This window comes from Rhipicephalus microplus, chromosome 3 (assembly GCF_043290135.1).
Source record: "Rhipicephalus microplus isolate Deutch F79 chromosome 3, USDA_Rmic, whole genome shotgun sequence".
Classification (NCBI taxonomy): domain Eukaryota; kingdom Metazoa; phylum Arthropoda; class Arachnida; order Ixodida; family Ixodidae; genus Rhipicephalus; species Rhipicephalus microplus.
Window position 1 is genome coordinate 179,992,556 of NC_134702.1, and position 26,802 is coordinate 180,019,357.

Consider the following 26,802-nt stretch of genomic DNA (forward strand, 5'->3'; position numbering starts at 1 on the left):
GTAGAGTAATCGCCATGGACTTTTTTTTTTTTTTTAGGTGAACCAGTAAGTGGAGGATACAAGACATAATTTAACAGTGCCATCTGCGTTGGCCTTTCCCTATAGAAGCATGTTGCACCTTCAGATTATCCTTTGCATCTGCGCGTCACAACATTCGCACCATAGAGTTTCATACAATCACACCAACGTGGCGGAACTTCAGTCAAGCTACTGTGGGGCGGGGCGGACGTTAGGATACGACTGCTTCGAAGAGAACTTCGGCCTATATAAAACCACCTCAAACAAAACGTAATGGAATCTGAACACGTCAAGCAGCTTCGCAAATCGCCTTCGCGTGTCTAACACAATTGGGTTAGGCACATCGTTTCTACTCTTGACGATGCAGCGTTCAGTGAGAGCACCGGGCCAATGTTTTCCAATCGTAACCGTCGTGTACGGAAATGGGTCACCACTGTCTCTAACATTAAAAGCCACCGGAGGTGTCGTTCTGTTATCAGAAATGTACCCTTTCATCGCTTAGGAGTGCACCAGCACGATGTCGATGGCTAACAGCGAAGTTGCGGCGCGAAGGCTTCTCGGCGAAGCTGTCACGGGCTTCGAAAACCCCTCGCGATGGCACGCTGAATGCTGCGCATGCAACCATGACGACATACACTCACTGAATGATGAACTTCTAAAACCTTACATCATCCGCAAGCACAACTATCTCATAAAAATGCAGATTCACAGACAACAAGCCGATCAAAGGTGTGCTTTGCCGACGACGTGAGACGACGGGGTCATGACAGGGCATCAACGACTTGTCCACATTGCCATAGCAACCATTTCGGAGAAGCACGTGACTTTCGCCACACTTTTTATGTTGCCGCTTGAATAGCAAGGGCCTCTCCTCAGTTTTCCTTCCTCCATGCGGCTTTACAATGAGTGACGTCAGGGCCTCTCCTACCTTTCCTTTCTCCGTCAGACCCCGGAAACTCTCAAGTTCCCGCGATGGCCGTAGAGGGCGAAAAAATCGACCGGCGCGAGTTTCGGCTTTTGCACGTATAGTGGAAGTACTAACTCCTCTTCTAGCGGTCAGATAAGTTAGTGTGCATTTTCCCTCTTAGCGGCAGTCAATGCGGCTAAAATTTTTATTTTAGAATGTATCAAAACACCATTAAAAGGTAGTTACTACATCGTTTTCAATAAAAAATTTAATAAAATATTTTTGTTTTGCCTTTATTAATAATACAAGAGCAGTGTTTGTTTTAGTTCAAAAACTGAGATTATCTTGACGCTCGTAAAGCAGGAGCCCATTGGCATCGATTGCGTTTCTGTCGGTTAATTTGTTCTAATTGTCCGCGGTTAGCCGCGGTACTTTTTGGCGATTGGCATTGCGAATCTCCGTTTTAATCCAGCTTTAATTTATCAATGCGAGCTTGTGTGTCAGACTTTACGGGCTGCTATGACAAAGCGAACGTGTCTAGAGGCTGTGAACGATGTCAGCTGCAGTGCTTCACCGACGTCCAGCTGCGCAGCCTCCAGCGTGAAAATTCAACGCCGGCGAATTGCTCGGAGACTGCCTACGAAGACGGAATAATCTTGCACAGTGTCGGCGTGTTTGCCGGTGAGTGAAAATGCGCTGCTTTGCATCTGAACATGGCCCTTTTATTTTGCATGCGCTACAGTTCTTGTCCTTTCATAAGGCTTTTCAAATCGTACAGCTAATGAGATGCACACCTTGTGAATGTTTGAGATTGTTTACTTCGTTGTCACATTCGCTGAAAATATTTTTACTGCTAAAATTTGTAGCTTCTGCTCAAGATGAGTCTGCTGCATGATATGGTCATAATTTTTATACATAGTAGAGCCAAGTGGACCTTTAGTACATATACGCATTTTTACATTTTTCGTAAGTTTGCAATGAAGCATATCACATTTGCATGAACTATATAGTCCATCCAGTCGGGGAATTACCTACCTTTGTCCTCTGAAGAACGTCACTAAAACAAATTTATTATAATACTACCCACAAGGCAAATTCACAAAAAAACATCAACGTCTACACTACCTTTCTTATATGCACTGTTCCCATATACATTTTTTTAGTCATGCATCACCAATCTGTCCACGCTTCTACCAGAGTAACCAGGACTGTTTTTTTTTTTCTTACAACCCAACCACAGTCTCCAAGAAACTGCTCATATCAGTGTACGCTTGGATGCCTCATCACTCTGAACCTACTTCAAGTCAGCGGAGAATGTGTCATCACTGAAAGCAAGCTCATGGGCCAAAATCCTCGCAAGGTATGGTTGAAGTCACTTTATTGACTATAATTTGTTCAACTATTTCTGTCTTACCATGCTCATGAGTCTGTTTTTTTTTTCTTCTCAGGAAACTGGACTAAAGAGAGACCATTGATTTCCAAGCTGCCCACATCCAGTCGTAAGAAGCTCTACAGTTGCCATAGTGACAGCCCCATGTGACACCAATATACCAGGCGGACAAATGGAAGCCTTATACCAAAAAGCAGTAATAGCGTACGGTATGTTCAAGCTGTATAAAATTGGGTGCACAGATTGTTGTTTCTTGCTTTAAGACTTACTCAGTTTACCGAAAATGTGCAGGCTTCAAAATTCTGGGACAGTGCATGTCATGGGGTGTACATACTGTACTTCACGCTACATGTCAAATTTTGCATAGAGTATCACATATAACTAGGTAACAAATGGGCTTGTAGTAGTTCATATTTAGCAGCACTTCTTTTTCACATTGTGTACAGATTGCTGTGAATGTAAGGACTGTTGCAAGGCAGTGGTAGGTACAGCTATAGTAATGTTCAAACAGTTACTGATATCGTGTGCATGTTGATGATGATGTTTGATGTTTTATGGCGCAAGGGCCGATTCACGGCCAAAGAGCGCCAGTTCATCTTACTAAAAATATGGACAATGATTGTGATAAGCGGCTGTATAAGGGCCATAAAATTCCTCGCAGTAAGGCGGGTAAAAACATACAAGTAATAAAATCATGACCATGCCGTGAAAGGTGTGTGTGATGTGAACAGATGACAAAAGTTGGTGATAATAAAAGACGATGGTGGATATGTATGGCAATAGCACAAGTGCCTCACTCGTTCAAACCCTTGCGTCCAAGGGCCGTGAGGCATGTGTTTTTTGTGTAGCCACCGCAGCAAAAACCTCTCTGGAGAGGTCATGCTGCGGTGTGCCCGGGTATATGACATGAAAGCTGTGAATTTCTTTTAAAAACGCTAACAATGAATTATGACTAAAAAGTGGTTCCCTACCGACAAACATTGCAGGGTGTAAAGGTATATGTTGTCGGTAGAGTATTGGAAAATGTTGTTTTCTAAGAGTTTCTAAGTGTTTACACTGAATTAACATGTGAAGGACGGTTAAGTATTCACCACATCTGTCACACAATGGTGGATTGCCACCAGACAAAAGGTGTGTGTGTGTCGTGTATGTGTGTCCTATCCTGAGTCTTGTTAGTGTTACCTCTGTTAGACGCGATTTTGATACTGGTGGCCAATGGCCAAGGTGTGGCTTGATAACGTGTAGTTTGTTTTGTGTCTGTGTATCCCACTTGCTCTGCCAGTAGTCCCTGAGTTTTCGTTTGAGAGACGGCTTAAGATCAAGGGCCAGGATTGATGTCGGTGTAACGGCGGTGCTTTCGTGGGCGGATGCAGCAAGCTGATCCGCCATCACGTTGCCTTGAATCTCACGGTGCCCTGGCACCCAGCACACAACAACATGTCTGTTGAGTGTGTAGAGGGTGCATAAAATGGAGTAAAGTGAAACGAGGACATGGTTTTTTTGTTTTTTAAGACTGTGCAGAGCCGTTACCACACTGAGGGAGTCTGTATAAATTACTGCTTTTTGTATTTGTGATTGTTTGATGTGTTTAGCTGCCACAAGTATCGCGTAAGCTTCCGCTGTGAAGATACTTGTGCCTGGATGTAGAGGGCCAGCATCCGAAAAGGAAGGGCCAACAGCAGCGTAGGACACAGAAGAGTTAGACTTAGAGGCATCTGTAAAAAACTCAGGACGTGTGTATTTGTGTTGAAGTTCCAAGAAGTATGTTCGAATATGGGCAATAGGCGCATGTTTTGTAACTTCTAAAAAAGACACATCGCGATCTATAGTCTGCCACTGCCACGGTGGCGGGTATGCAACAGGAGCCATTAAACTGTGTTCGAGTGACACTCCAGTGTCCTCAGCTAGACCCTTCAGGCGAACTGAGAAGGGCTGCCTCATTGAAGGCCTGTTTTGAAAAAGAATGAAGCTCGATAAGTCATTAATTGTAGAGTTTGAGGGGTGCCTCTTGTCTGCTTTCACCTTAAGGAAATATACAAAGGACATGTAGGTTCTTTGCAGATGAAGGGACCACTCATTTGACTCAACGTAAAGGCTTTCTACGGGGCTGGTGCGAAAAGCACCCGTAGAAAGGCGGATGCCCGAATGGTGCACGGGATCCAGCATCTTCAAAGCACTTTGAGTCGCTGACTGATAAACAATGGCTCCATAATCTAAGCGGGTACGAATAAGGCTTCTATACAGGTTCATGAGGCATTTCCTGTCACTACCCCACGTAGTACGTGACAACACTTTTATAACATTCATGGCTTTTAAACATTTTGTTTTTAAATACTTTATGTGGGGTACGAAGGTCAACTTGTTGTCCAAGATTAAGCCTAAGAATTTATGCTCGGCTTTGACGGACAGTTGTTGCCCGTTCAGTTGAATGTCGGGTTCCGAGTGCATGCCTCTCTTTCGAGAGAACAAGACACACGTGCTTTTTTGTGGGTTAAGTCGAAATCCGTTTTCATCTGCCCATTTGGAGACCTTATTTAAACCAAGCTGAACCTGCCGCTCACACATGGCCAAGTTGCATGACTTGAAGCCAAGCTGAACGTCGTCGACATATGTACAATAGAACATATTGCGAGGGATGGACAAGTGCAAGGAATTCATCTTGATGAGAAAAAGTGTGCAGCTAAGTACACCACCTTGTGGCACGCCTGTTTCCTGAACGAAAGTTTGGGAAAGAACCGTGCCTACTCGGACACGGAATGTCCGGTTTGACAGGTAACTTTCGATTATGTGAAACATTCTTCCGCGTACGCCAAGGTGGGACAGGTCTCTTAGAATTCCGAAACGCCATGTTGTATCATAAGCCTTTTCGATATCGAGGAATACAGAGAGAAAATATTGTTTACGAACGAAAGCGTCTCTGATCTGTGCCTCGATACGAACAAGGTGGTCTGTCGTGGATCTACTCTTTCGAAACCCGCACTGAAATGGGTCGAGCAAATTGTTTGTTTCAAGAAAGTGTACAAGTCGGCCGTTTATCATTTTTTCGAAGACTTTGCACAAGCAGCTTGTAAGTGCAATCGGCCTGTAACTCGAAGCTAAAGATGAGTTCTTGCCTTCTTTCAAAATCGGAATAACAATCGCCTCTTTCCAGGAGGTAGGAATAGTGCCAGAAGACCAAATAGCATTGTACAAACAAAGTAAGGTTTTTCGGGTTTCGTTTGGTAGGTTTTTTAACATTTCATACATCACACGGTCTGAACCTGGGGCGGAAGTACTGCAGGAGTTTAGAGATGTTTGGAGCTCAGCTAGACTGAAAGCTTGGTTATATGCCTCGTATCTAGTGGATTTGTGTTCGAGTTTCTGCTTTTCTATTCTTGTTCTGTATTTTTGGAAAGTGTCAGTATAGTGGCACGAGCTGGATACCTGTTCGAAGTGTGCACCGAGGAAGTTAGCCTGATCTTCCAAGGTTTCACCCTGAGTGTTTACGAGGGGAAGTGTGTGTACTTGTTTTCCTGCTATCCTACCGACCATGTTCCAGACTTTAGCCTCCTGTGTGTATGAATTAACCCCTGATAAAAACTTCTGCCAGCTTTCTCTTCTGGCCTGCCGACGCGTTCTCCTGCCTTGAGACTTTATTTTCTTGAAGGTTTCAAGATTTTCGGCTGTCGGTGAGTTCCGAAGCAGCCTCCAAGCTCTGTTTTGCTGTTTGCGCGCGTTTCGGCATTCAGAGTTCACCATGGCACACGTCGTTTTCCAGGTTGTCCATTTGTTTGTGGGATGCATTTTGTAGCAGCATCAATCAAAAACGCTGTGAAGTAGTTCACAGCAACATCAATGTTCGAAGTACAGATGTCATTCCAACCTAGACTAGCGATAGTATAAAACTGCTCCCAGTCGGCTCTGTTTATTAGCCACTTGGAAACACGTGGTGGGCACTCGGTTACTGTAGTTGTGCTCAAGACTACGGGGAAGTGGTCACTTCCGTACAGATTAGTGACGACATTCCACTGGAGTAGAGGGACGAGAGATGGAGATGCTATGCTTAGGTCTATGGAGGAGTAGGTGTTATTGGCGATATTATAATAGGTTGGTTCTTTTCGATTCAGGAGACACGCGCTCGACGAGAGAAGGAACTGTTCGATCAGTCGACCTCGCGCGTCATACCGAGAGTCACCCCATAGCCTACTATGCGCGTTAAAGTCTCCAAGGAGAACATAAGGCTCCGGAAGTTCATCAATTAGAGAGTGTAACTCACTTTTCTGCAGCTGATAGCTAGGAGGAATGTAAATAGTGCAGATTGTGATCAGTTTATCAAAAAGAACCGCTCGAACAGCCACTGCCTCAAGGGATGTTTGGAGTTGTAAGTGTGTGCATGCAATTCCTTGATTCACTATGATGGCAACACCTCCGGTGATGTCATGGCATCATCACGGTCCTTTCGAAAAATAACGTATTTGCGAAGGAAATTTGTGTGTTTTGAATTAAGGTGTGTTTCTTGTACACACAGCACTTTTAGTGAGTGTTCGTGTAGGAGTTCTTGCATGTCGTCAAGGTTTCTGAGAAGGCCCCTGACGTTCCATTGTATAATTTGAGTGTTCAAGGTGAATGTAAAATAATGCTGTGTGTACGAAAAGCGAGTGGCTGTTTAGACGGGGAGTTTGAGTTCACTTAACAGGGCCGTCACCAGGCCCTGTTATTTGCTTTTTTATTTTCTTGGCGCGCTCTAAGGAGCCACGCCGCTCTTTCGGCACCAAGGGTGCCGACGTATCCATTGCCTCCTCGGAGGCACTGGATGCCCGCACGTGCGGGCTGTTAGTTTGGATTTTGGGCCTCGCCTGGTGAGGGGAGGCCTTGAGACCCGAAGACTCTGGAGTCTCCGGTCTCTGTTTGGGAGTAGGCGGTGTAGCCTGGGCTACAGCCGCCTTGGGGGCAGGTGCCACAGCCGACGGCTCGCTCTGCGCAGGCCGAAGCGGTGGCGAGGGCTGGTGCGGCGTTGCCCCCTGACGCGCCGCATCAGCATATGTTGTGCCGTAAAATGGCGACACTCTTCGTCTTGCTTCCTTAAATGTGATGTTTTCTTTGACTTTAAGAGTGATTATTTCTTTTTCTTTCTTCCAAAATGAGCAAGACCGTGAGTATGCGGCATGATTTCCACCACAGTTCACACAGTGTGATGGTTCTTCGCAATTGTCAGAATTGTGGCCTGACACTCCACATTGTGCACAAGTTTGGTGACCACGACAGCTTTGTGAGCCGTGGCCATACTTCTGGCATTTAAAACAACGACGTGGGTTAGGTATGTATGGTCTGATCGAGGTCTTTGTGTAGCCTGTTTGAATACTTTCTGGGAGATTACTGGAAGCGAACGTGAGTATTAGATGTTTTGTTGGAGTTGCCTTGTTGTCTCTTCTAATGGTGATCCTTTGTACATTGGTCACATTCTGACTCTTCCACCCCTCCAGAAGTTCCTCTTCAGACAAGCTGAGCAAATCAGCATCAGATACTACTCCACGGGTTGTGTTCATGGATCTGTGTGGCGTTACAGTGATGGGAGTGTCACCAAAAGTTGATAGATTCTGTAGCTTTTCAAACTGTTCTTTTTCTCGAACTTCAAGGAGGAGGTCTCCGCTGGCCATTTTGGTAACTTTGTACCCGGCTCCAAGAGTTTCTGTGAGACATCTGGCTACTACAAAGGGTGACACGGTTCTGGCTTGCTTGCTGCTTATCTCACTATGTATAACATGAAAATGGGGGAAGTTTTCACTTGATCGTTTGAAAAAGCCCAAGTCTTCGGTGCGTACACGCTTTAAGGCGGTACGATCATTTAACAAGGGAAACGCTCTATGCATTCCAGTTTAATTTTCTTCAGAAGCGTTGGCGGCCACCCACCACGGAGCCCAACGAGGGGACGCTACAAGTTTGCGGGTGCTAAAACCTGCAGACGCCAGCCGTACAACGCTACTATAACCCAATGCGCCTAGACCAAGGTAGGCTATTTGCACAGGGTTAACCCTAGCCGCCAGGAAGTTTGGAAGTAAACAGAAGAGAGGAGAAGACAGGACAGATAAAAAGTGAGAGATAAAGACGAAGATGTAGGGAGAGAGAGATAGGAAAAGGCGACTGCCGATTTCCCCTGGGTGGGTCAGCCCAGGGGTGCCGTCTACGTGAAGCCGGGGCCAAAGGGGTGTGTTGCCTCTGCCGGGGGGCCTTAAAGGTCCAATCACCCAGCGTCGGCTCAACCCCCAGGATCCCCTTTTCCCCGGACACGGCAAAGCCACGCACGGCTAGGCGTGGGAGGGAGCCGAAACTCCCCCGTTAGCTCGGGTCCGTGGTGTCGCTACACACCAAACGCCTACTTGCGCAGGCGCCCCTGCGGGGATCGTGTGCATGTTGGGAGTCACACTATCAAAGTATTAAAAAAAAATTACTCAAGAACTCGTGCCTTCATTAAGCAAGACATGTCCTGCAGAGATGGCAATCGCGGAGCTGAACCATGACAGTAAAATACCTAGAAGAATAAGGAAGAAGTATAATGGGTGGATCACATTCGGCAAGCATTCTCAAACCATGAATGATAATCTGTCACTAACTCTCAAGAGGAACGTATATAACAGTTGCGTCTTGCCCGTACTTACCTTTGGAGGCTTACAAAGAGGGTGCAGCTTAAATTGAGGACGACGCAGTGAGAGATGGAAAGGAAAAAGATAGTTGTAACTTTAAGACACAAGAAGAGAGCAGAGTGGGTCAGGGAACAAATCGGTGTTAAAGATATCGTAGTTTAAATCAAGAAGAAGAAATGGACGTAAGCTGGGCACGTAGTACCCAGGCAGAATAACCACTGGTCATTAAGGGTAACTGACTAGATTCACAGAGAAGTAAAACGCATGAAGTGAAAGCAGAAGGTTAGGTGGGCCAATGATATTAAAAACTTTGTACGTATAATGTGGCAGCAGAAAACACAGGACCAAGTTAATTGTCCGATCATGAGAGAGGCCTTTGTCCTGCAATGGGTGTTATCAGGCTGATGATACGCCAAAAACAAGCACCGACATGCACGCAAGCACTGAGCCCTAATGTTGAAACATATGACAGTGCTTATGCTTCAAAAACATGTTTGTTTACATGACAGAGTTAACGCAATCAAAATGAAAAATAATCAGTAATTTGTATTTGCTTGCATTTATTCCACTGTAACTCCATGACTAACATTCCTAGCTTGTCCAAGGGCTCCAGTTCAGCATCCGAAATCTCATCTGCTCGGAAATGCTGTTGCTCAGTTGTTTTCCATTTCTCGTTAATTTAGTTTGGTTTGTTTTTGCAAAATGTTATGATCACTCTGAACAGACTTGTGCGAGCAGCAACGAAAACAAGGGGCTCAATGTGCTCAAATCCAATGATACCAATGTGCTCAAATCGTCGAGAGATTTCCCCCAATAGAAATACACAGGGCTCTGTGCTTTTACTTAACCGATTTCAAATAATGAACTTTTACTGTAATATTATTTGTTGTATGCAAAATACCTGACTCATGACAAGGCATTTATTAAAGGTTTGTTAATTTTTAACAGAACAATGACTGAGTGCACTCAGTAGGTATAATCAAAGTTGGCCAGTGTTTGTACATGTTGATAATTTGAATGTCTACTAATAGCTATTTCCTTGATATTGCTGTGAAATATCTAGCAAGAAGGAGTAGTTTTGCATTTGTTAAGTTAATTTATTTGTTAAGAATAATTTGCTTAAAGCAACCAAATTATACGATTATAAACTCCTCCTGCACATACAGAAACATGATCTGATAGACATGGCACATGCAACATCAAGACGTTATCCACTATGTAATACACAGACACCAATACCAAGAACACTTACGAACTACGGAAGGTCAGCCCTCACTTATCAGACACCTGCACTAATAAATTGTGTATCTTCACGAATAAATTTTGATATCCCATTCCATAGATTTAAAAAACAAATAAGACTTTTCCTATTAAATGACTGTGCAGCCGTAACAGCATAACCTCATTAACTGTCACTGCAAGACTGTTCTTGCATTGCATTTTTTATACGTTCACACGTTTGCATTTTCGGTATGTGCAGTTATCCTAGTTATATGGGTGCATTTTAATTTCTGATGCATTTCCCTGTTACATTCATTTCACTGTATCTGTGCATTTTTGTTGTACCTCCTTATATTTACTTTGCTATGTACCGATGCTATTATGTCTTGTCAAGTTGTATAAGTTGTATCATGTCGTGTTAGTTATACTTTTTATTCGCTGCTGACTGTACGGTCCCCCAGGTCCCTTCAAACTGTTTTTCAACAGCTTTTTTGCCTGGGGAACCCCCAACTTTTTGTGTTGGGGGTTCCCCAGGCAAAATAAACCCAAACCCAAATGATAGCCATGTTAAAAGTGAGGCAGACCGTTAGAAAGTAGTGAAGAATAAAAATGTGATATCAGCTTCTGCCGTTCATTGTTTGAGCAGTGTCTTTGATGACTATGCACCATTGGAACAAAAAAAAAAGGAAAAAAAAAATAATTCATTCATCTGTCAATGCAAAACATAAAAACTTTGAAGGTCATTCAAAAAGTCAATGCAAAACATAAAAACTTTGAAGGTCATTCAAAAAGTAAGGGCCATTTGGTTCCAAGCAAGTAAATATTCATTAGCAAAAGTTTTTATTGGTGGGCTTAGTTTAACAAAAACCTACTTCACTTTTCTACAGAATCACCGCTAACTTCTTAGTGCTTCTTGTACTGTCGCAGTAGTTTCTTTAGTCAATCTGAATAAAAGATCGCTGCTTGGTAATTGAACCTGTTGTGAACAGTGATCTTAAATTTCTCACTGTCTTCAAATTGTACCCCAAGCCACTGTTTCGAGTGAAAGAAGAGGAAATATCACACAGTGCTGGCACAAGACAGCAGGGCGAGCAATTAGTGTTCCCTACCAGAATATACGATCTTCCCATAGGTTCTGATTGTAGTGTAAGGATGCATGTTGTCATGTAGGAGGCCGATTCTGGATGAGAATTAGTGACGTCATCAATGTTTATCGTACTTATTACTGTGGTTAGTGTTTCACAGTATATTTAAGCTGTACGTGTGGCCCACAATTTTATAAAATTAAAGACTAAAATTTCCCATTTTGACTTGGAAAACGGTAGCCATCATTTTCTAACTGGAGTAAGCAAACTGCTTAAATTTTTTTCAGTTTTTGTGAAAAGAAGTGATGGCACCACTGTGTGTTTTCTGCAATTGCGTACATTATGAAGCGTCGTCACCTGTGCAACAGTGTGCGAAAACAAATCATCCCTGTTTTATCGGTTGCAGTCCAGAAACGCTCATCCACTTGATGTTCTTTAGTGTTTGAGTTGGTCGGTAAACATTTCTAGAACCTAGCTTTCTGATATCAGAACATATTGGCTACAATTGTGCAAATTGTAGTGAGGCCAACAAGGGGAACTTTGTCTTACAGACCAGTAAGTGTTAGTCCTCAATCTATTGCAATATTCTGTCCACTTGAACAGTTTGGTTGGTCTGGATGCTTGGCGTGGTGCTCCACTCTTTTTCGTACACATTTGTGCAGCCATTTCGGAAGCCTCAACAATGTGTTCCGACACTTGTTTCACTCCTCACAGTTGGTCCATGAACTGGGCACAACTCCTCGTGAATTGGAAAAGCTAGTGATTTTTTTGCATGCATAAATATAAATTCAGTGTGCACCCCACGACAGGTGAGAGCAACAATATTCACTAACATTGGTGTCTGCGTTCCCCGTCGAGCAGATAACTACTAAGCCAGAACAATCACTTTAGTACTTTCGCTGAGAAATGGCAGATTGTGCTGTGCACATAACTCTTCAGCCTGATGTGCAAATACTTAAAGATTAAGAAATGGCCCTTACTTTGTGAATAAACATCATAGAAAATTTTGTTATGCAGATTTGATTGCAATGATTATTCACTGCCTATTTTTCTAACATTGCTACCATAACTTCCAGCACTTCTCAGCTGTCTAGTGTTCCAGATGTCTCTATTGTATGTGTATATGTCATGTGCAGTGTATTTCGCGTGCTATCCACTGGTGCATAATTTCTTTTTTACGAATGAGTGCTTTTGGGAGCACCAACAGGCATCCTCCATCTCGTGTGTCAGCTGATCTACAGTAGGCGAGCAAGGGCACGGGTAGCTAATTTTCTTGTCATCCGTGACAATTTTAATAGGAATGTTGACTTGCTGAAATTTTTTGACTCAGGCTTTCATTATTCGCCAACTGTTACTCAATTAAAATGCCTGTCACTGCAACCCTTTTACCTCTTTTGAAGCGTAAACCAAGTTTCCTTTTCAACATGATCCTGTAAATGTTTTTTCAGGATGCACTTGCTTACCACAATTGTAAGTTGATCTAGTTAGTTGTAAAAAGATCCCACGAGCAGGTAAGAACACAGATTCTAAACACAATATTGAGATGTTATGTACAGGGATACCTAGCACAAAAGCGTGGGGTCATTTCTTTTTATTCAACGCGATGTGCTTCTCGCCAATGCGTTGTCAAATATCATATTGCGGCTCGGGCTAATCGTACTGACACTGCAACCTTTGAGAGCATGTGTGGTCAGAAAGCCAATGGGCAGCACAGTACCAAGTACAGTGCAAGGGGTGTGCAGTGTAAATATCGTCTGACTGAACGAGCCCAGAGACAAAGTTGCCGGGTCAAAGTTGCACAATTTCAGCGGGTAATTTTATTAAACAGATGGCTATCACCATTTTTTTTGCATGTATTGTTCAACTCTGTGAGAGACAGTGTTCCTTGATTACATGTATTTTGCTGCATTCACGATTGTCAATAAACAATGTAAGCCGACTTGCTTGGCGTGTTTTTTGCCAGTTGAGGCCGCTAGGTCACCTGGCGGCATAGCAGAAATATTTATGTTAACGCTAGGGTGCCTTGTGCACGAATACCACCCCACAATAGCAGCGAAAAAACGCCCATAAACCTGCGGGCGCGCATTGCGGCCCCTCGCACCCACTACCAACACGACCTCCTAAATAAACTTCCGACCTGCTCATCGGTGCGCTCCTGTACGGCGGCGTATGGGCCTCAAAATTGATGTGTAGGGACCAAAAGTGCTCCCAGATGCCGCCAAAACTTACCCACACAGCAGACGATGCGCCCTCGTTTGCATGAGCGCGCGGCGAAGTCCCCGCGCACTGGTGCGTGCATTCATGAGTGTGTGTGTGTGTGTTTCTGCTTTTAATGCGTGCGCTGACTTATTCATGGTGTTTAATATCTCGAGGCAACACGCTGGTCATAATGGGCAGAGGAGTTGAGTGGAATTGATGTTGATCAGCCGACTTTCCGTCAGACGGCCAACAGACGGTCGGGAACACGTAGGCCGCAAAAACAAATAATATACTAAAAATGAAGTGGGCAATACAACTGTTACATTTCTAAATTCGCTTCACAGAGCCTCGCATCAGCTGTGGAAAAGTAATTCAGGGGTTGACGGCACATCTTGAGACAGGAGTCTCCGCAGGGCATTCTGCCCTGCTGGACTCACGCTGTCGCCTGTCTTCAAGACCAACTCGTTGCCGCTGCAAGAACTTTCGTTTTAAGACGCACCATTCCCACGCTGTACAGATGCGAAGGGTGTGTGAGGAGCGATAATTGCAACTGTCAGGGTCAAGCAAACTTAAGGCGACGTAAACGTGCGGCTATTGCACATGTCAAATTTTTAGCAACGTAGCGGCTTGCCGCTACAACGACAGTTCGCGCCAACAGTATTTTCCAAAGGTCCACCATCAAATTTAGTCATCGTGGTTACAGTCAGTTGAATCATTGATGCACCTTCAATAAAATTACCACGTATCTTGCATCGGCGGGCCCACAACGCTTTCTCATGACTGCTTGTACACCATCTTGAGAATATGCTTCATTAAAAGCATTACGAGACAAACCCAACTTAATCAGTTGCTCTCCTTATCACTTTATGTATTCCAACTATCCACTTTCCAATATCACTTTCTTGTTTCACAAAATCTTATATCTGCCAACACGTTTTACAGTTTGCAAAACTATGTTAAGCTACACAGCAATACCTACTATGCATGCACTGTTTCTGATCAAAGGCTGCATTTCCAAATTTCTTGGTTGACAAAATCATGCACATAATGCATCCTGAAGGCCTGTTTGGCAATAATTTCGAAGAAACGAAATGTCAATGCTGTTTACACATTCACCCTGGCAATTTACTAGACAAGTCCCATATATAATTCACTACTACACAAGTTCATAAATTCCATGTTTGGTGCTGAAGATACAAAAGTGGTTTCCTCAGAAGCTATTGCCGGTACCTGTGCGAGCTTTCCCACTGCAAGAAGCAGGATTAAGAAGCAAGTCCACAATTTAAATGAGTTTATTTCATTCAGCATACACTGAAACACCTTCATTTGGCAGGCACATTCCAGTTAAAATTTCCAACATTGAATGTGCAGTCATTATCAGTGATGGAATCGATATTTTGTATTTTGTGGCAGGAAAAAGGCTGTTCTGAAGTGGAATTTGGTGTGAGGGGGGCAGATGGCAAAATATTTTATGCAACTCCTCGAGTTTAAAGCATCATTTAAAGAGGTGGCGACACCAAACTTTTAACAAGCCAGTCGTGGGTTTTCTCCATACGCAAGGAGACTCCACACGAAGGGTCGGACGCAACAAACGTTCAAAATATAGTTTAATTCACTTCCAAAGTGTACCCAAATGCACAATCTCCCAATCACCCATTACTAGCGCGGCCGACACTTGTTGCCCTTCCTAGAAAGTAGCCTGCTGGACTTGCAGTATACCATCGCAGAAAATGGTATTATACTACTGCCGTCCCTTGACGATATTGCCAACTATGTATATCAACTAATTACACGCAACAGCTTCACAAAGGAGCACCTATCGCACGTAGCAAACTTCAGACTCTGTGTTGGCGGCGAGTGGGAGCGTACGGAGAATGAAGTGGCCGCTAACACGATGGGGGTTAGTGGTGGCGCCACGGCGTTCTGTGGCCATTTCGAGAACCCCAAAAAAACTAAACAAGCAAAAGCAAATCTGGCGACAGGGGGAGCGACGCCATGAGCAGGTCGGAAGTTTTTATAACAGGCCGTGACCATAGAGTTTCCCAATATACACTAGAGGGAACTCTGGCGCTAGTGTATATGGGAGCTGCAATGCACGACGTTTCATCGAGCATGGGAATGATGGGTAGTACACAAATTTGTCTAAACTTCGTACTTCTGGCCTGCTTTTCGCTCCGTGTGTGTTCGTGTGGCTTGGAGCTATTTTTTCACGAAAAGAAAATCAGCAAGTGTTCAGCGGTTGCGCTTCACCATATTATTTTTTAGACTTACTTTCCAAATCGGCTCACCAAGTTCAAAAGGGTTCGTTTTTTCTTTCAAAACAAAACCGTAACCAGCAATAAACGAAGCCGCAAGTACGAAGACCAGGCAAACGTGTGTACTACCCATTATTCCCATGGTCGCTGAACGATCGCAGCGCAAGAGTGTCCTCTAGTTATTTTGAGAAACTCTATGGCCGTGACTACCAAAGCAGCAGCCATATTGCTTTAGTGCAATGATGATGGATGGATGCATATGGCTGTACCCTTTAGATCGGGCGGTGGCTGGCGCCACCAAGATGATAGGCTTACCAGAGCCCTCTTTAGGTCGGATAAGTTAGTACACAATGCCACCGCTACCCTTATTTTCGTTGCACTGTCCAAGGTACAGTTTCCCTTCTCTAACTGGTAGTGCATAGGTGTTCCGTGTCTCCGTGCTGCCAGAATGGATGGATGGATGAATTTGGCTGTACCCTTTAGATCAGACGGCGGCTAACGCCGCCTAGCCGTAATACTTAGTGAACTAACCATTAAATTTATCTTTTTTTTTTCCTTTAAATAGTGAGGTTGAGGATTCGTACTTTGCAGTGAAGGGTTTAATTTTCACTCATGCCTCGACTTTAGCCACCAATCAGATAACCTCCTTCTAGTTAAGTCTACCTGCTTAATGTCTATTTTGCCCTCCCTGTCCGTAAACCCCAGTGCTTTGAAAAACTCTGTGCCATCATCCTGAACTATAGGGTGAAGACCTTTACAGAACATTATCAAGTGTCCGGCAATATCTTCTTCCTCTCCACATGCACTGCATACTGCGTCTACCCCTTCGTATTTAGCCCGATATGTCTTGGTTCGCAATACTCCCGTCCTAGCCTCAAACAGTAAAGAACAACCCTGAGTATTATCATAGATACTTTTCTTGGCGATTTCCTGCTTAAAAGTTTGATAGATCTCTAGTGCGGACTTCTTAATCATGCCAATTCTCCACATATCGGTCTCAGCTTCCTTCGGCTTCTTCTTAACCGATAATTCTTTTTGGTTTGGCCCCCTGCTATTTTCCTAAGAATTTGCCAGTCAATTTCCCGGTTCGCTTCCTCCATTTTGTATTGCTCATGCTAAGGTGGCACCATCTCGCGGCTGTTCCTGGAATTTCCTGGTTCGCTTCTTCCATATTGTATCGACATTCTTCATGTAGAAGTAGCTGCAAACATTCCTAGCCCAACGCTCCTCCCCCATTTCTCTCAATCGCTTCTCAAATTTTATCTTGCTACTAGCTTCCCTGGCCTTAAATGATGTCCATCCCATATCACCTTCTACTCCCTGATTTGGTGTATTCCCATGACCTCCTAAAGCAAGCCTCCCTATTCCACACTGCTTAATTTCTAATCTTGATTGAACTTCTGATCTCATGCACAAAACTGCACTGCCGAACGTCAGACCAGGAATCATGACCCCTTTCCATATTCCTCTCACAACATCATACCTATTGTAATTCCACAGTGCCCCATTTTTCATCACTGCTGCATTCCTGTTACCTTTAGTCGTCACATATATTTCGTGTTCCATTGGGTACTCGGTCCCATTGCTTATCCATACGCCTAGATATTTGTATTTATCTGTTATCTCTAGAGTGACCTCCTGTATTCTAAGCTCACTACCTTCGTTATCATTAAAAATCATGACTGCTGATTTTTCCTTACTGAATCCAAAATTTAACCTATCTCCCTCATTACCGCAGATGTCCATCAATCTCTACAAATCTTCCTTGTTGTCGGCCATTAGCACCATATCATCTGCGTACATTAATGCTGGTAGAGCCTGATCAATGAGTTTTCCTTGTTTGACTAAAGACAGGTTGAAGCCCAGTCCACTTCCCTCTAATTTGGCCTCTAATCCTAGTAGGTACATCATGAATAATAAGGGTGACAGGAGACATCCCTGCCTAAGCCTCGTTTCACCTCAGGCTTGGATACCTGTTTTCTGCCACTTTATAACTACCTCGTTACCTTTATAGATATCCCTATATCTATTATAGATGCCTTCGGGGCAGCCTCAAGTGGATTCAATCGCCGACATTGTGCGAGAAGAAGTTCGGCAATCGCTTCAAATTCCCCACGCACCGCTGCCCGAGCCGGAAGCTATGAGCTACGCCGCTGCACTGCGCCACAACGCTCCTCCCCGTCCACGCCAAAACGCCGCCCCATCGCACTTCCGTCGACAGACGCCACCGCCGCGACCACCCCCACCGACCTCATACCGTTCGCCAGCAACCCAGCGCAGTGCACCGAGGAAGACTGACGTCTGGCGCACCCCTGACCATCGCCCGCTCTGCTACTACTGCGGCGAGGCCGGACACACATACCGCCGTTGCCAGTACCGACAGATGGGACTGCGTGGCTTCGCCATCAATGCACCGAGTCCACAGCCAGGAGAACGACCACGTGACATCGCCGACTACCTGACAGGAACTCGGTGGACACCACGAAGTCCTTCGCGTTCGCCGTCGCCCAGGCGCCGCACGACACCGCACTACCGGCAGTACTCTGGCCCAACGCGGGGCCGGTCTCCTAGCCCGTATCCGGGAAACTAAGGGCAGCAACCGGTGGAGGTGCGGTTGCTGTGCGACGAACTACTGAAGATCCTCCGACGACGACGACGACGACGCGAGAGAGCTTTCCGAACACAACACCAAACAGGCAAAGCCCTGACGGCGAAAGCTCACTTACCGAAGGTGGCCTGACGACGCAACATGGAAGCAGTGGAACAAGCCGACGCAGCCGTGACCCGACGCCACGCCCTAACTGTAATGCGAGACGGCGAACTAGCGACCTCGACGTTCTTATCGACGGCCACAGTGTGACCGCTCTCGTCGATACTGGAGCCGACTATTCTGTCATCAGTGGGTCGTTCGCCGGGAAGTTAAAGAAAGTTAGGACAGCTTGTAAAGGCCCTGAAATCCGCACAACCGGAGGTCATCGCGTAACGTAACGCCACAGCGAGAGTCACCATTAACGGCCGTATTTATCCTACAGACTTTGTAGTCCTACAGCGTTGCTCGAGAGATGTCATCCTTGGCATGGACTTTTTATGCCTCCATGGTGCTGTCATCAACCTAAAAACAAAGTCGATAACATTATCCACAGAAGAAGCACTACCGCCGCGCACGTCGTCAGGACACCATGCCTTGAATGTGCTGGAAGAACAAGTCACCATTCCGCCTCGCTCAAGCGTCATTATTTCAGTCGGCGCTCCTAAATCACCTCACTTGGAAGGCGTCTTTGAAGACAGTCAGCATCTGTTGGTCACCCGAAATATTTGCGTCGCAAGAGGAATTGCAGAGCTGCGGGGAGGCAAAGCAACGATTATGCTCACGAATTTCAGCAATGAGTACAAACATGTGAACAAAGGAACAACGGTCGCATACATAGAAGAAATTGTCGAAGCCACCAGTGCTTTCGCCCTCGCCGATTCTGCGGAACCTGCTCAGAGGAACCAAGCCCCTCCCATAGCTTTCGACGTCAATCCCAGACTTCCGAACGATAAGCAAGAACAGCTCAAGGCCCTGCTCCTGCAATACGAAGATTGCTTTTCGTCGTCATCGAAGATTCGGCAGACCCCAATCACAAAACATCGCATCATAACCGAAGAAAATGCCAGACCACTCCGTCAGAGTCCGTACAGGGTTTCGACGCGAGAACGTGAGGCCATGAAGAGACAAGTTGATGAAATGCTGCGGGATGACATTATCCAGCCATCCAAGAGTCCATGGGCAACCCCCGTGATGTTAGAGAAGAAAAAGGATGGGACCCTACGTTTCTGCGTCGATTATCGCTGCCTGAACAAAATCACAAGAAAGGACGTGTATCCTCTCCCACGAATAGACGACGCACTTGATCGGCTCCATAACGCCAAGTACTTTTCGTCAATGGACCTCAAGACTGGCTATTGGCAAATCGAAGTCGACGAAAGAGACCGAGAGAAGACGGCGTTTATAACACCGGACGGCCTCTTCGAGTTTAAAGTGATGTCCTTCGGCCTTTGCTCAGCGCCTACAACTTTTCAACGCGTTATAGATACAGTACTGGCAGAATTGAAGTGGCAGACTTGCCTTGTGTACTTGGACGACGTCGTCGTGTTTTCCTCGAGTTTCGACGAGCATCTTCGGCGCCTTGAGACTGTACTTCAAGCCATCAAGACTTCCGGACTCACATTGAAGCCAGAAAAGTGCAGATTTGCGTATGAGGAGCTCTTATTTCTGGGGCACGTTATCAGCAAGTCTGGAGTTCGTCCCGATCCACGGAAAACAGCCGCCATCGCCTACTTCCCGCCGCCCACTGACAAGAAAGCCGTGCGCCGATTTCTGGGCCTGTGCGCCTATTATAGGCGGTTCGTGAAAAACTTCGCCCGCATTGCCGATCCTCTCACTAACCTTACCAAGGCCGACGTGTAGTTCAAGTGGGAAACACCACAGGAACACGCTTTCCAGGAGCTTAAACATCGCCTCCAGACGCCTCCGTTACTTGCCCATTTCGACGAATTCGCCGAGACAGATATACATACTGACGCAAGCAGCGTAGGTCTTGGCGCCGTTCTTGTGCAGAGGGCTGACGGACTTAGGGTTAATAGTTACGCCAGCCGATCGCTATCCAAAGCAGAAGCAAATTATTCCCCAACAGAAAAGGAGTGCCTCGCCATCACCTGGGCTACGTCGAAATTTCGCCCCTACCTGTACGGCAGGCCCTTCAAAGTTGTGAGCGACCACCACGCCTTGTGTGTGCTTGCCACCTTGAAGGACCCTTCAGGTCGCCTCGCACAATGGAGCCTGAGACTTCAAGAATATGACATTACTGTCATTTACAAGTCCGGCAAAAAAACACTCCGACGCCGACTGTCTCTCTCGTGCGCCTGTCGACCAACCGCTACCCGACGATCCGGATGACGACTACTTCTTGGGAACGATAACTACAGACGACTTCGCTGAACGACAGCGGGCCTACCCGGAACTTAAGGCCTTAATAGAATACCTCGAAGGCAGGACCGCCGAGGTCCCGAAGGTATTCAAGTGCGCACTTGCGTCGTTCTTTCTATGAAACGGTCTTCTACAAAAGAAAAACTTACCACCGACGTCACTCGTTATGTGAGGACATGCCGGGACTGTCAGCGACGCAAGACACCGCCGACAGGGCCAGCGGGACTTCTGCAGCCAATTGATCCACCTTGCCGACCTTTCCAGCAGATTGGTATGGACCTACTGGGGCCGTTCCCGACGTCGGCTTTCGGAAACAAGTGGATCGTGGTAGCTACCTACTACCTCACCCGCTACGCCGAGACAAAAGCCCTGCTAAAAGATAGTGCATCCGAGGTAGCCAAGTTCTTCGTCGAAAATATCGTCCTACGTCACGGCGCCCCGGAGGTCCTTATCACCGACAGAGGAACGGCATTCACTGCCAACTTAACTCAAGCGATCTTGGCATACAGCCAAACAAACCACCGCCGGACGACAGCGTACCACCCACAGACCAACGGCCTCACCGAACAGCTTAACAAGACGATCGCCGAGATGCTGTCAATGTACGTCGATGTCGAACACAGGACGTGGGACGCCATTCTTCCGTATGTGACTTTCACATACAACACGGCGGTGCAGGAGACGATGCAGATATCTCCATACAAATTGGTCTACGAAAGGAGCCCGGCAACGACGCTCGATGCCATGTTACCCAACGTTACCGACGAAGAAAACCTCGGTGTGAGCGAGTACCTTCAACGCGCCGAAGAAGCCCGACAACTTGCGCGTCTCCGTATCAAGAATCAACAGACGACCGACAGCCACCGTTGCAACCTTCGACGACGCTTCGTGAAATACCAGCCCGGTGATCGTGTTTGGGTGTGGACGCCGATACGCCGACGTGGACTAAGTGAAAAGCTTCTGCGACGGTACTTCGGACCGTACAGGGTGGTTCGACGTCTCAGCCCACTTGATTACGAGGTTGTCCCCGAAGGCAACACGAACTCTCAACGACGCCGATCGCGACCTGAAGTCGTCCATGTCGCGCACCTCAAGCCGTTTCATGCCCGTTAACAAACTGAAACAGTGTTTTTTTTTTGTATTATTGCTGTATTGTAATTTATTCATTGTACTTTCTTGCATTATTATTGTACCTTCATCTTTAGTTAAAGCATCGGGACGATGCCTTTTTTCAGAGGGGGGCAATGCCACGTTCTATTTCCCAAGTTTTTGTTATCGTCCCAAAACACCACACGATTCTCAGCGCAAACCGCGCCTGCAGTTTTCGAGAAGGTTCCGGACTGTAGTAGATCATTTCGATAAGATCCCGCCCACTGTGCGAACGGTACAGATTGTTCTGGAACCTACGCCACCGCCAGCGATAACGCTAGAACATTCGACGGCAAGAGTATAAATGCCGACGCGCTTCGCCGCTTGTCAGTTGTTGATCGAAGGCCGACGCTCTGTTCGCCGCTATTAGTCCGAGACTGCTATCTGTTCGAGACTGCTGCTGTAATTGGACTTTCCGTTTACCGGGCACAGATTCGCCCAAATAAACAGTTAAATCCCAACACGAAGTCTCCTGTCTTCGGCCACGTCACGACTTCGTGACAATATCACTACCTGTACCTGAGGAGAAGTGGCGCGCATGTTATCGACGCCTTTCGCCAGTGCGGTTGCTAGTCCTGCTGTATCTTCATTTAAGACATCATTTAAACCGCCTGAAATTATCATGACATATCGTCTATTACCTGTAGTTTTGAGTTTCGCGCTCGCTTGCCTCATGACTGCTTCCAGCTCGCGTCTTGGGAACGCCCCTACTGCAACCCTCTTGTCACCTCTTACCCTCTCTTTGATGGCTTCTGTGCATCGATTTGAATTCGAGTCCCCAGCAATTATCACATGCTGTGACTTTTCAGCTGGAGCGTCCTTCACCTGGGGGCTACTTGCACCTGTGACGCCGGCTGCTTTGTCCCCTCCCAGCCCCACCACTACCTCGCTGAAGCTGGGCTTTGCGACAATTGAACCGGCTGAACCTGTTTTTTCCAAACTTGCTTGCTCATTCTTCTCCGCCGTTCTGGTTGCCGGTTAACCGTAGGCCGCTCTTTTGTTCAGCTTCGCTAGTGCTTCCTCGGCGGACTTCAGCCTTTCTCCCATTGCGCTCGTTTTTCTCTTGCTCTGTCGCTAACGCAGTCTTGAGCTCGGCGATTCTCATCAGCAGTTCACTCTGGGCAACCATCACTTTCTCCATTTTTTCCTCGACCTCACATTGCCTACACTTCGCATCAGCCTCTTCTCCATCCGCTTCTACACTTGGGTCCACTTTCAAACCCACTCCACATCCTAACAGTTTACAGTCTTTTTGACCATGTCTTTCTGACACCAATTGTCCATATACTCGATAATTACTAAACTCGAACCCTGCACTACGAAAAAAAATAAAGTCTAAGCTTTACTACAAAAGTTTGCGTGTTCAATGTACGCGCACCTCCCCCACGGGGTGGCAAAAAAAACAACAAAAAATTCAAACACACACACTATCTAATAAATACCTGGTGACTGGCCCCCGAAAAGGCCGTACCATAAAATAAGTGCTACGAAGATTTCAACTGCTGCCTTATAATTATAAGGACAAGCTCAAAACATGAAAAAAACACTTATCTGCGCAGTCGATCGGGAGCGCTCAAAAAACACGTCCATCCACCGTGACAGTCCGAACCGAGTCCATGCTACAGCAGCACCGCATTGAGAACCGATTTTTTTGTCCACGTGCGCCGCTTCACGCGATGCATGGCTAGAGAAGGTGCCTGAACACACTACCCCATATTGTAGTACACTATGGCCAAACAGAACCTTGCCCCAATTATTACATGTGAGGCTGGTGAAATCGTTTCTAGAAATCGGCACTATATACTCACGGGGAGGTGAAGCGTCGGCACAGCTTTCTGCCTCAGCATTGATTTGAAGTTTATCGACTCCACCCGCCGAAGGTAAATGGTGTAATCTTCGGGAGCGAAGTGTCGACCACAAACGTACAGGTTCCCGTTGTGCGTCACCGGATGGCCGATTCTCTCCAGCCACGCAGTGCGTAGGGCCCCACCGCGAGGCACTTGGTGCCGACGCGGCTCCGTTGTCCAGTCACTCGGTCTGCATCCAACGACTGAACATCGCTGCCTCCGCAGGTCCCTCATATCGAATGAACGAAGGGCATGCGACCGCTACTACAGCACAGAACACCTACATACACCCACCATGCTGCCACAGAATACCACTATAGAACGGAAACTGTTCCTTTGACAATGCAACGAAAAAGAGGGTAGCGGTGGCGTTGAGAACTAACTTATTCAACCTAGAGAGGGCGCTGGTAAACCTAGTCAGATTAGCTATACAAGCCATCAAAGCCGAGTTGTTGAAGTGGGTTGAAAGTAACGGTATTTTAGGGGAACTGCAAAATGGATTTAGGCCGGGTCGACGCTTGGAAGACAATCTTTTCGTCATAACCCAGACCATCGAAATTTCGGCAGCACAGGGCAGACCAACATGGCTACTGTTTCTGGACATAAAGGGTGCCTATGACAACGTGGACAGGGGATTGCTGTGGCATATACTGGAAGAGGAGGGGATTGGGTCGGAATTTGTAGGGCTGCTAAGGGAAATATATGAGGGTAACAAGGCACACATTACATGGGAAGGGCGTACATACACAGAGCCCGTGTACATTCGAAGAGGTTTAAAACAGGGGTGCCCTCTTTCGCCATTGCTGTTCACACTGTACATTAGAGGAATGGAAAGACGACTAGAGGAGAGTGGATTGGGCTTTGATTTGTCACACCGAAGCAATGGAGTGTTAGTGGAGCAACGGATTCCGGGATTGATGTACGCAGACGATATAGTGCTGCTGGCGGATAATGCGGAAGAACTTCAAAAACTGGCTGACATTTGTGGTGATGAGGCAACGTACCTAGGCCTACATTTTAACCCACAGAAATCTGGAGTCATGGTGTTCAACGAGGAAGCTCATGTAGCACCAATAAGGATACAACAGGAAGCCATACCATTAGTAAATAAGTACAAATACTTGGGGATCTGGCTTAATGAAGGAAAAGACTACCTGAATGCTCATGAAGAACACCTCAGACTGAAAGGGAGACGGAATGCAGCAGTAATGAAACATAGAGCACTTTGGGGACACAATAAGTACGAGGTAGTACGAGGCATCTGGAAAGGGGTAATGGTGCCGGCGCTCACGTTCTCTAATGCCGTATTATGCTTAAAGTCAGATATCCTGTCGGGGCTGGAGGTTAACCAAAAGGCAGTCGGCAGGTTAGCTCTGGGAGCTCACAGTAAGACTACAAACGAGGCTGTACAAGGCGATATGGGTTGGGCTTCATTTGAGGCGAGGGAAGCACAAAGTAAAATACGGTTCGAGGAGCGACTTAGACATTTAGATGAGAAGAACTGGACAGCCAGAGTGCACAGATACCTGTACCTGAAAAGTGTGGACACCAAATGGCGGAAGAGGACGTGAAAGCTGGCGACTAAATATAACTTGACCGCGGCAAATAAGCAAAGGGGGCCAGTTAAAAAGCAAGTGAGGGAAACAGAGACGCTCATGTGGAAAGAGAGGATGGAAAAGAAGGGATCGCTGGGAATCTACAAGGCAAGCAAACAAGAGATCCGGAAAGAGAACTTTTATGACAACAATAAAGGTAGTGCGTTGCTCTTTGAGGCGCGGGCTGGCTGCTTGAGAACTCTAACTTACAGGAGCAAATATTCGTCACAGGATGAGACATGTGTTGGATGTGGCATAAATAAAGAAACAATCGACCACATAGTCATGGAATGTCAAAAGATTCAGCCGGATAGAAATGGGGGGAAGGTCACACTTCCTGAGGCGCTGGGCTTCGCGGTTGATGGAAGCATTAACTGGTCAGCAGTAGGTATTACTAAGCAGCGGCTGGAGTATTGGTGGAGGAAAAGCAGAGAAGTCGATAAAATAACATCCCAGCCAAGAGTAGCGGATGGGCTAAATTAAAAAGACATCCGAGTTGAGGGACAGAATTTAAACTCGAACTATTAAGGTAGGCTAGATGGCGCATGCCGTCACCCCGATTCAAAGGGGAGGCCTTTAATCATCATCATCATCATCAACCTATTCAAATACGAAGGGGTAGACACGGTATGCAGTGCGTGTGGAGAGGAAGAAGAAACTGCCAAACCATAGCCAAACACTTGATAATGTTTTGTTAAGGGCTTCATCCTATAGTTCAGGATGATGGCGCAGAGTTCTTCAAAGCACTGGGGTTGAGGGACAGGGAGGGCAAAATAGACTTTAAGTGGGTAGAGTTAATTAGAAGGAGGTTATCTGATTGGTGGCTAAAGTCAAGGCACGAGTGAAAATTAAACCCTTCACTGCAAAGTACGAATCCTCAATCTCACTATTTAAGGTAAAAATCTAGTTTTTGGTTCATTAAGTATTACGGTTTGGTGGCGCTAGCCACCGCCTAATCTAAAGGGTACAGCCATATCAATTTCTCCATTCATCCAACGCCTCCTCTAAAAAGATGTCTGAGGAATGGTTCGCGCTCCCAGGGAAGTTGACGTGCCTTCAGTTTTAAACAACCTCTGCGCGTTGGCGTCCGCGACAAACACTATCATCACGGCGGCGGGCGGCATAAGCCGGGCGGTACCAGCTAAGCGTTTTTCTTCTGCGGCCCATAGGAACGCGTCAGTCGAGAAATGTTTGAGACCTGCAACTGTGCACTGCGTTTCGGAGGCTATGCAAAGTGTTGCGTTGTTGCACCTTTCGCCACAAGTGACGCTAGCGACCAAGAACATTTTTGAGACGCGATTGAGAGAAATGGGGGAGGAGCGTTGGACTAGGAAGGTTTTCAGCTACTTCTACATGAAGAATGTCGATACAAAATGCAGGGAGCGAACCAGGAAATTGATTGGTAAATACTTAGAAAACAGCAGGGGGCCAAACCAAAAACAACTATCAGTCAAGAATAAAGTGAGTGGAACGGAGACCGACATTACAGTGGCTAGAAGGAGCCACTGTACCGACATGTGGAGAATAGGCATGATTAAGAAGTCCGC

General features: G+C 46.2%; 1 protein-coding gene across 6 annotated transcripts in view; it reads right to left on the reverse strand.

The window, feature by feature from the left end:
- The window catches only part of LOC119185074 (uncharacterized), a 77,892-nt gene extending 53,916 nt beyond the window's left edge, over positions 1 to 23,976 (reverse strand). For 2 of the 6 annotated variants that reach the window (XM_075890603.1, XM_075890602.1), the window contains exon 1: positions 23,622 to 23,760. Coding sequence is in view for 3 of the 6 variants with exons in the window: in XM_075890607.1 (XP_075746722.1) it covers positions 23,622 to 23,894 (273 nt within the window). In the remaining 3 variants the exon portion in view is untranslated. Of the gene's footprint in view, positions 1 to 23,621 lie in introns of all 6 variants that reach the window. The other 4 variants (XM_075890607.1, XM_075890601.1, XM_075890605.1 and 1 more) reach the window with 4 other exon arrangements.
- Between the last annotated feature and the right edge of the window lie 2,826 nt (positions 23,977 to 26,802).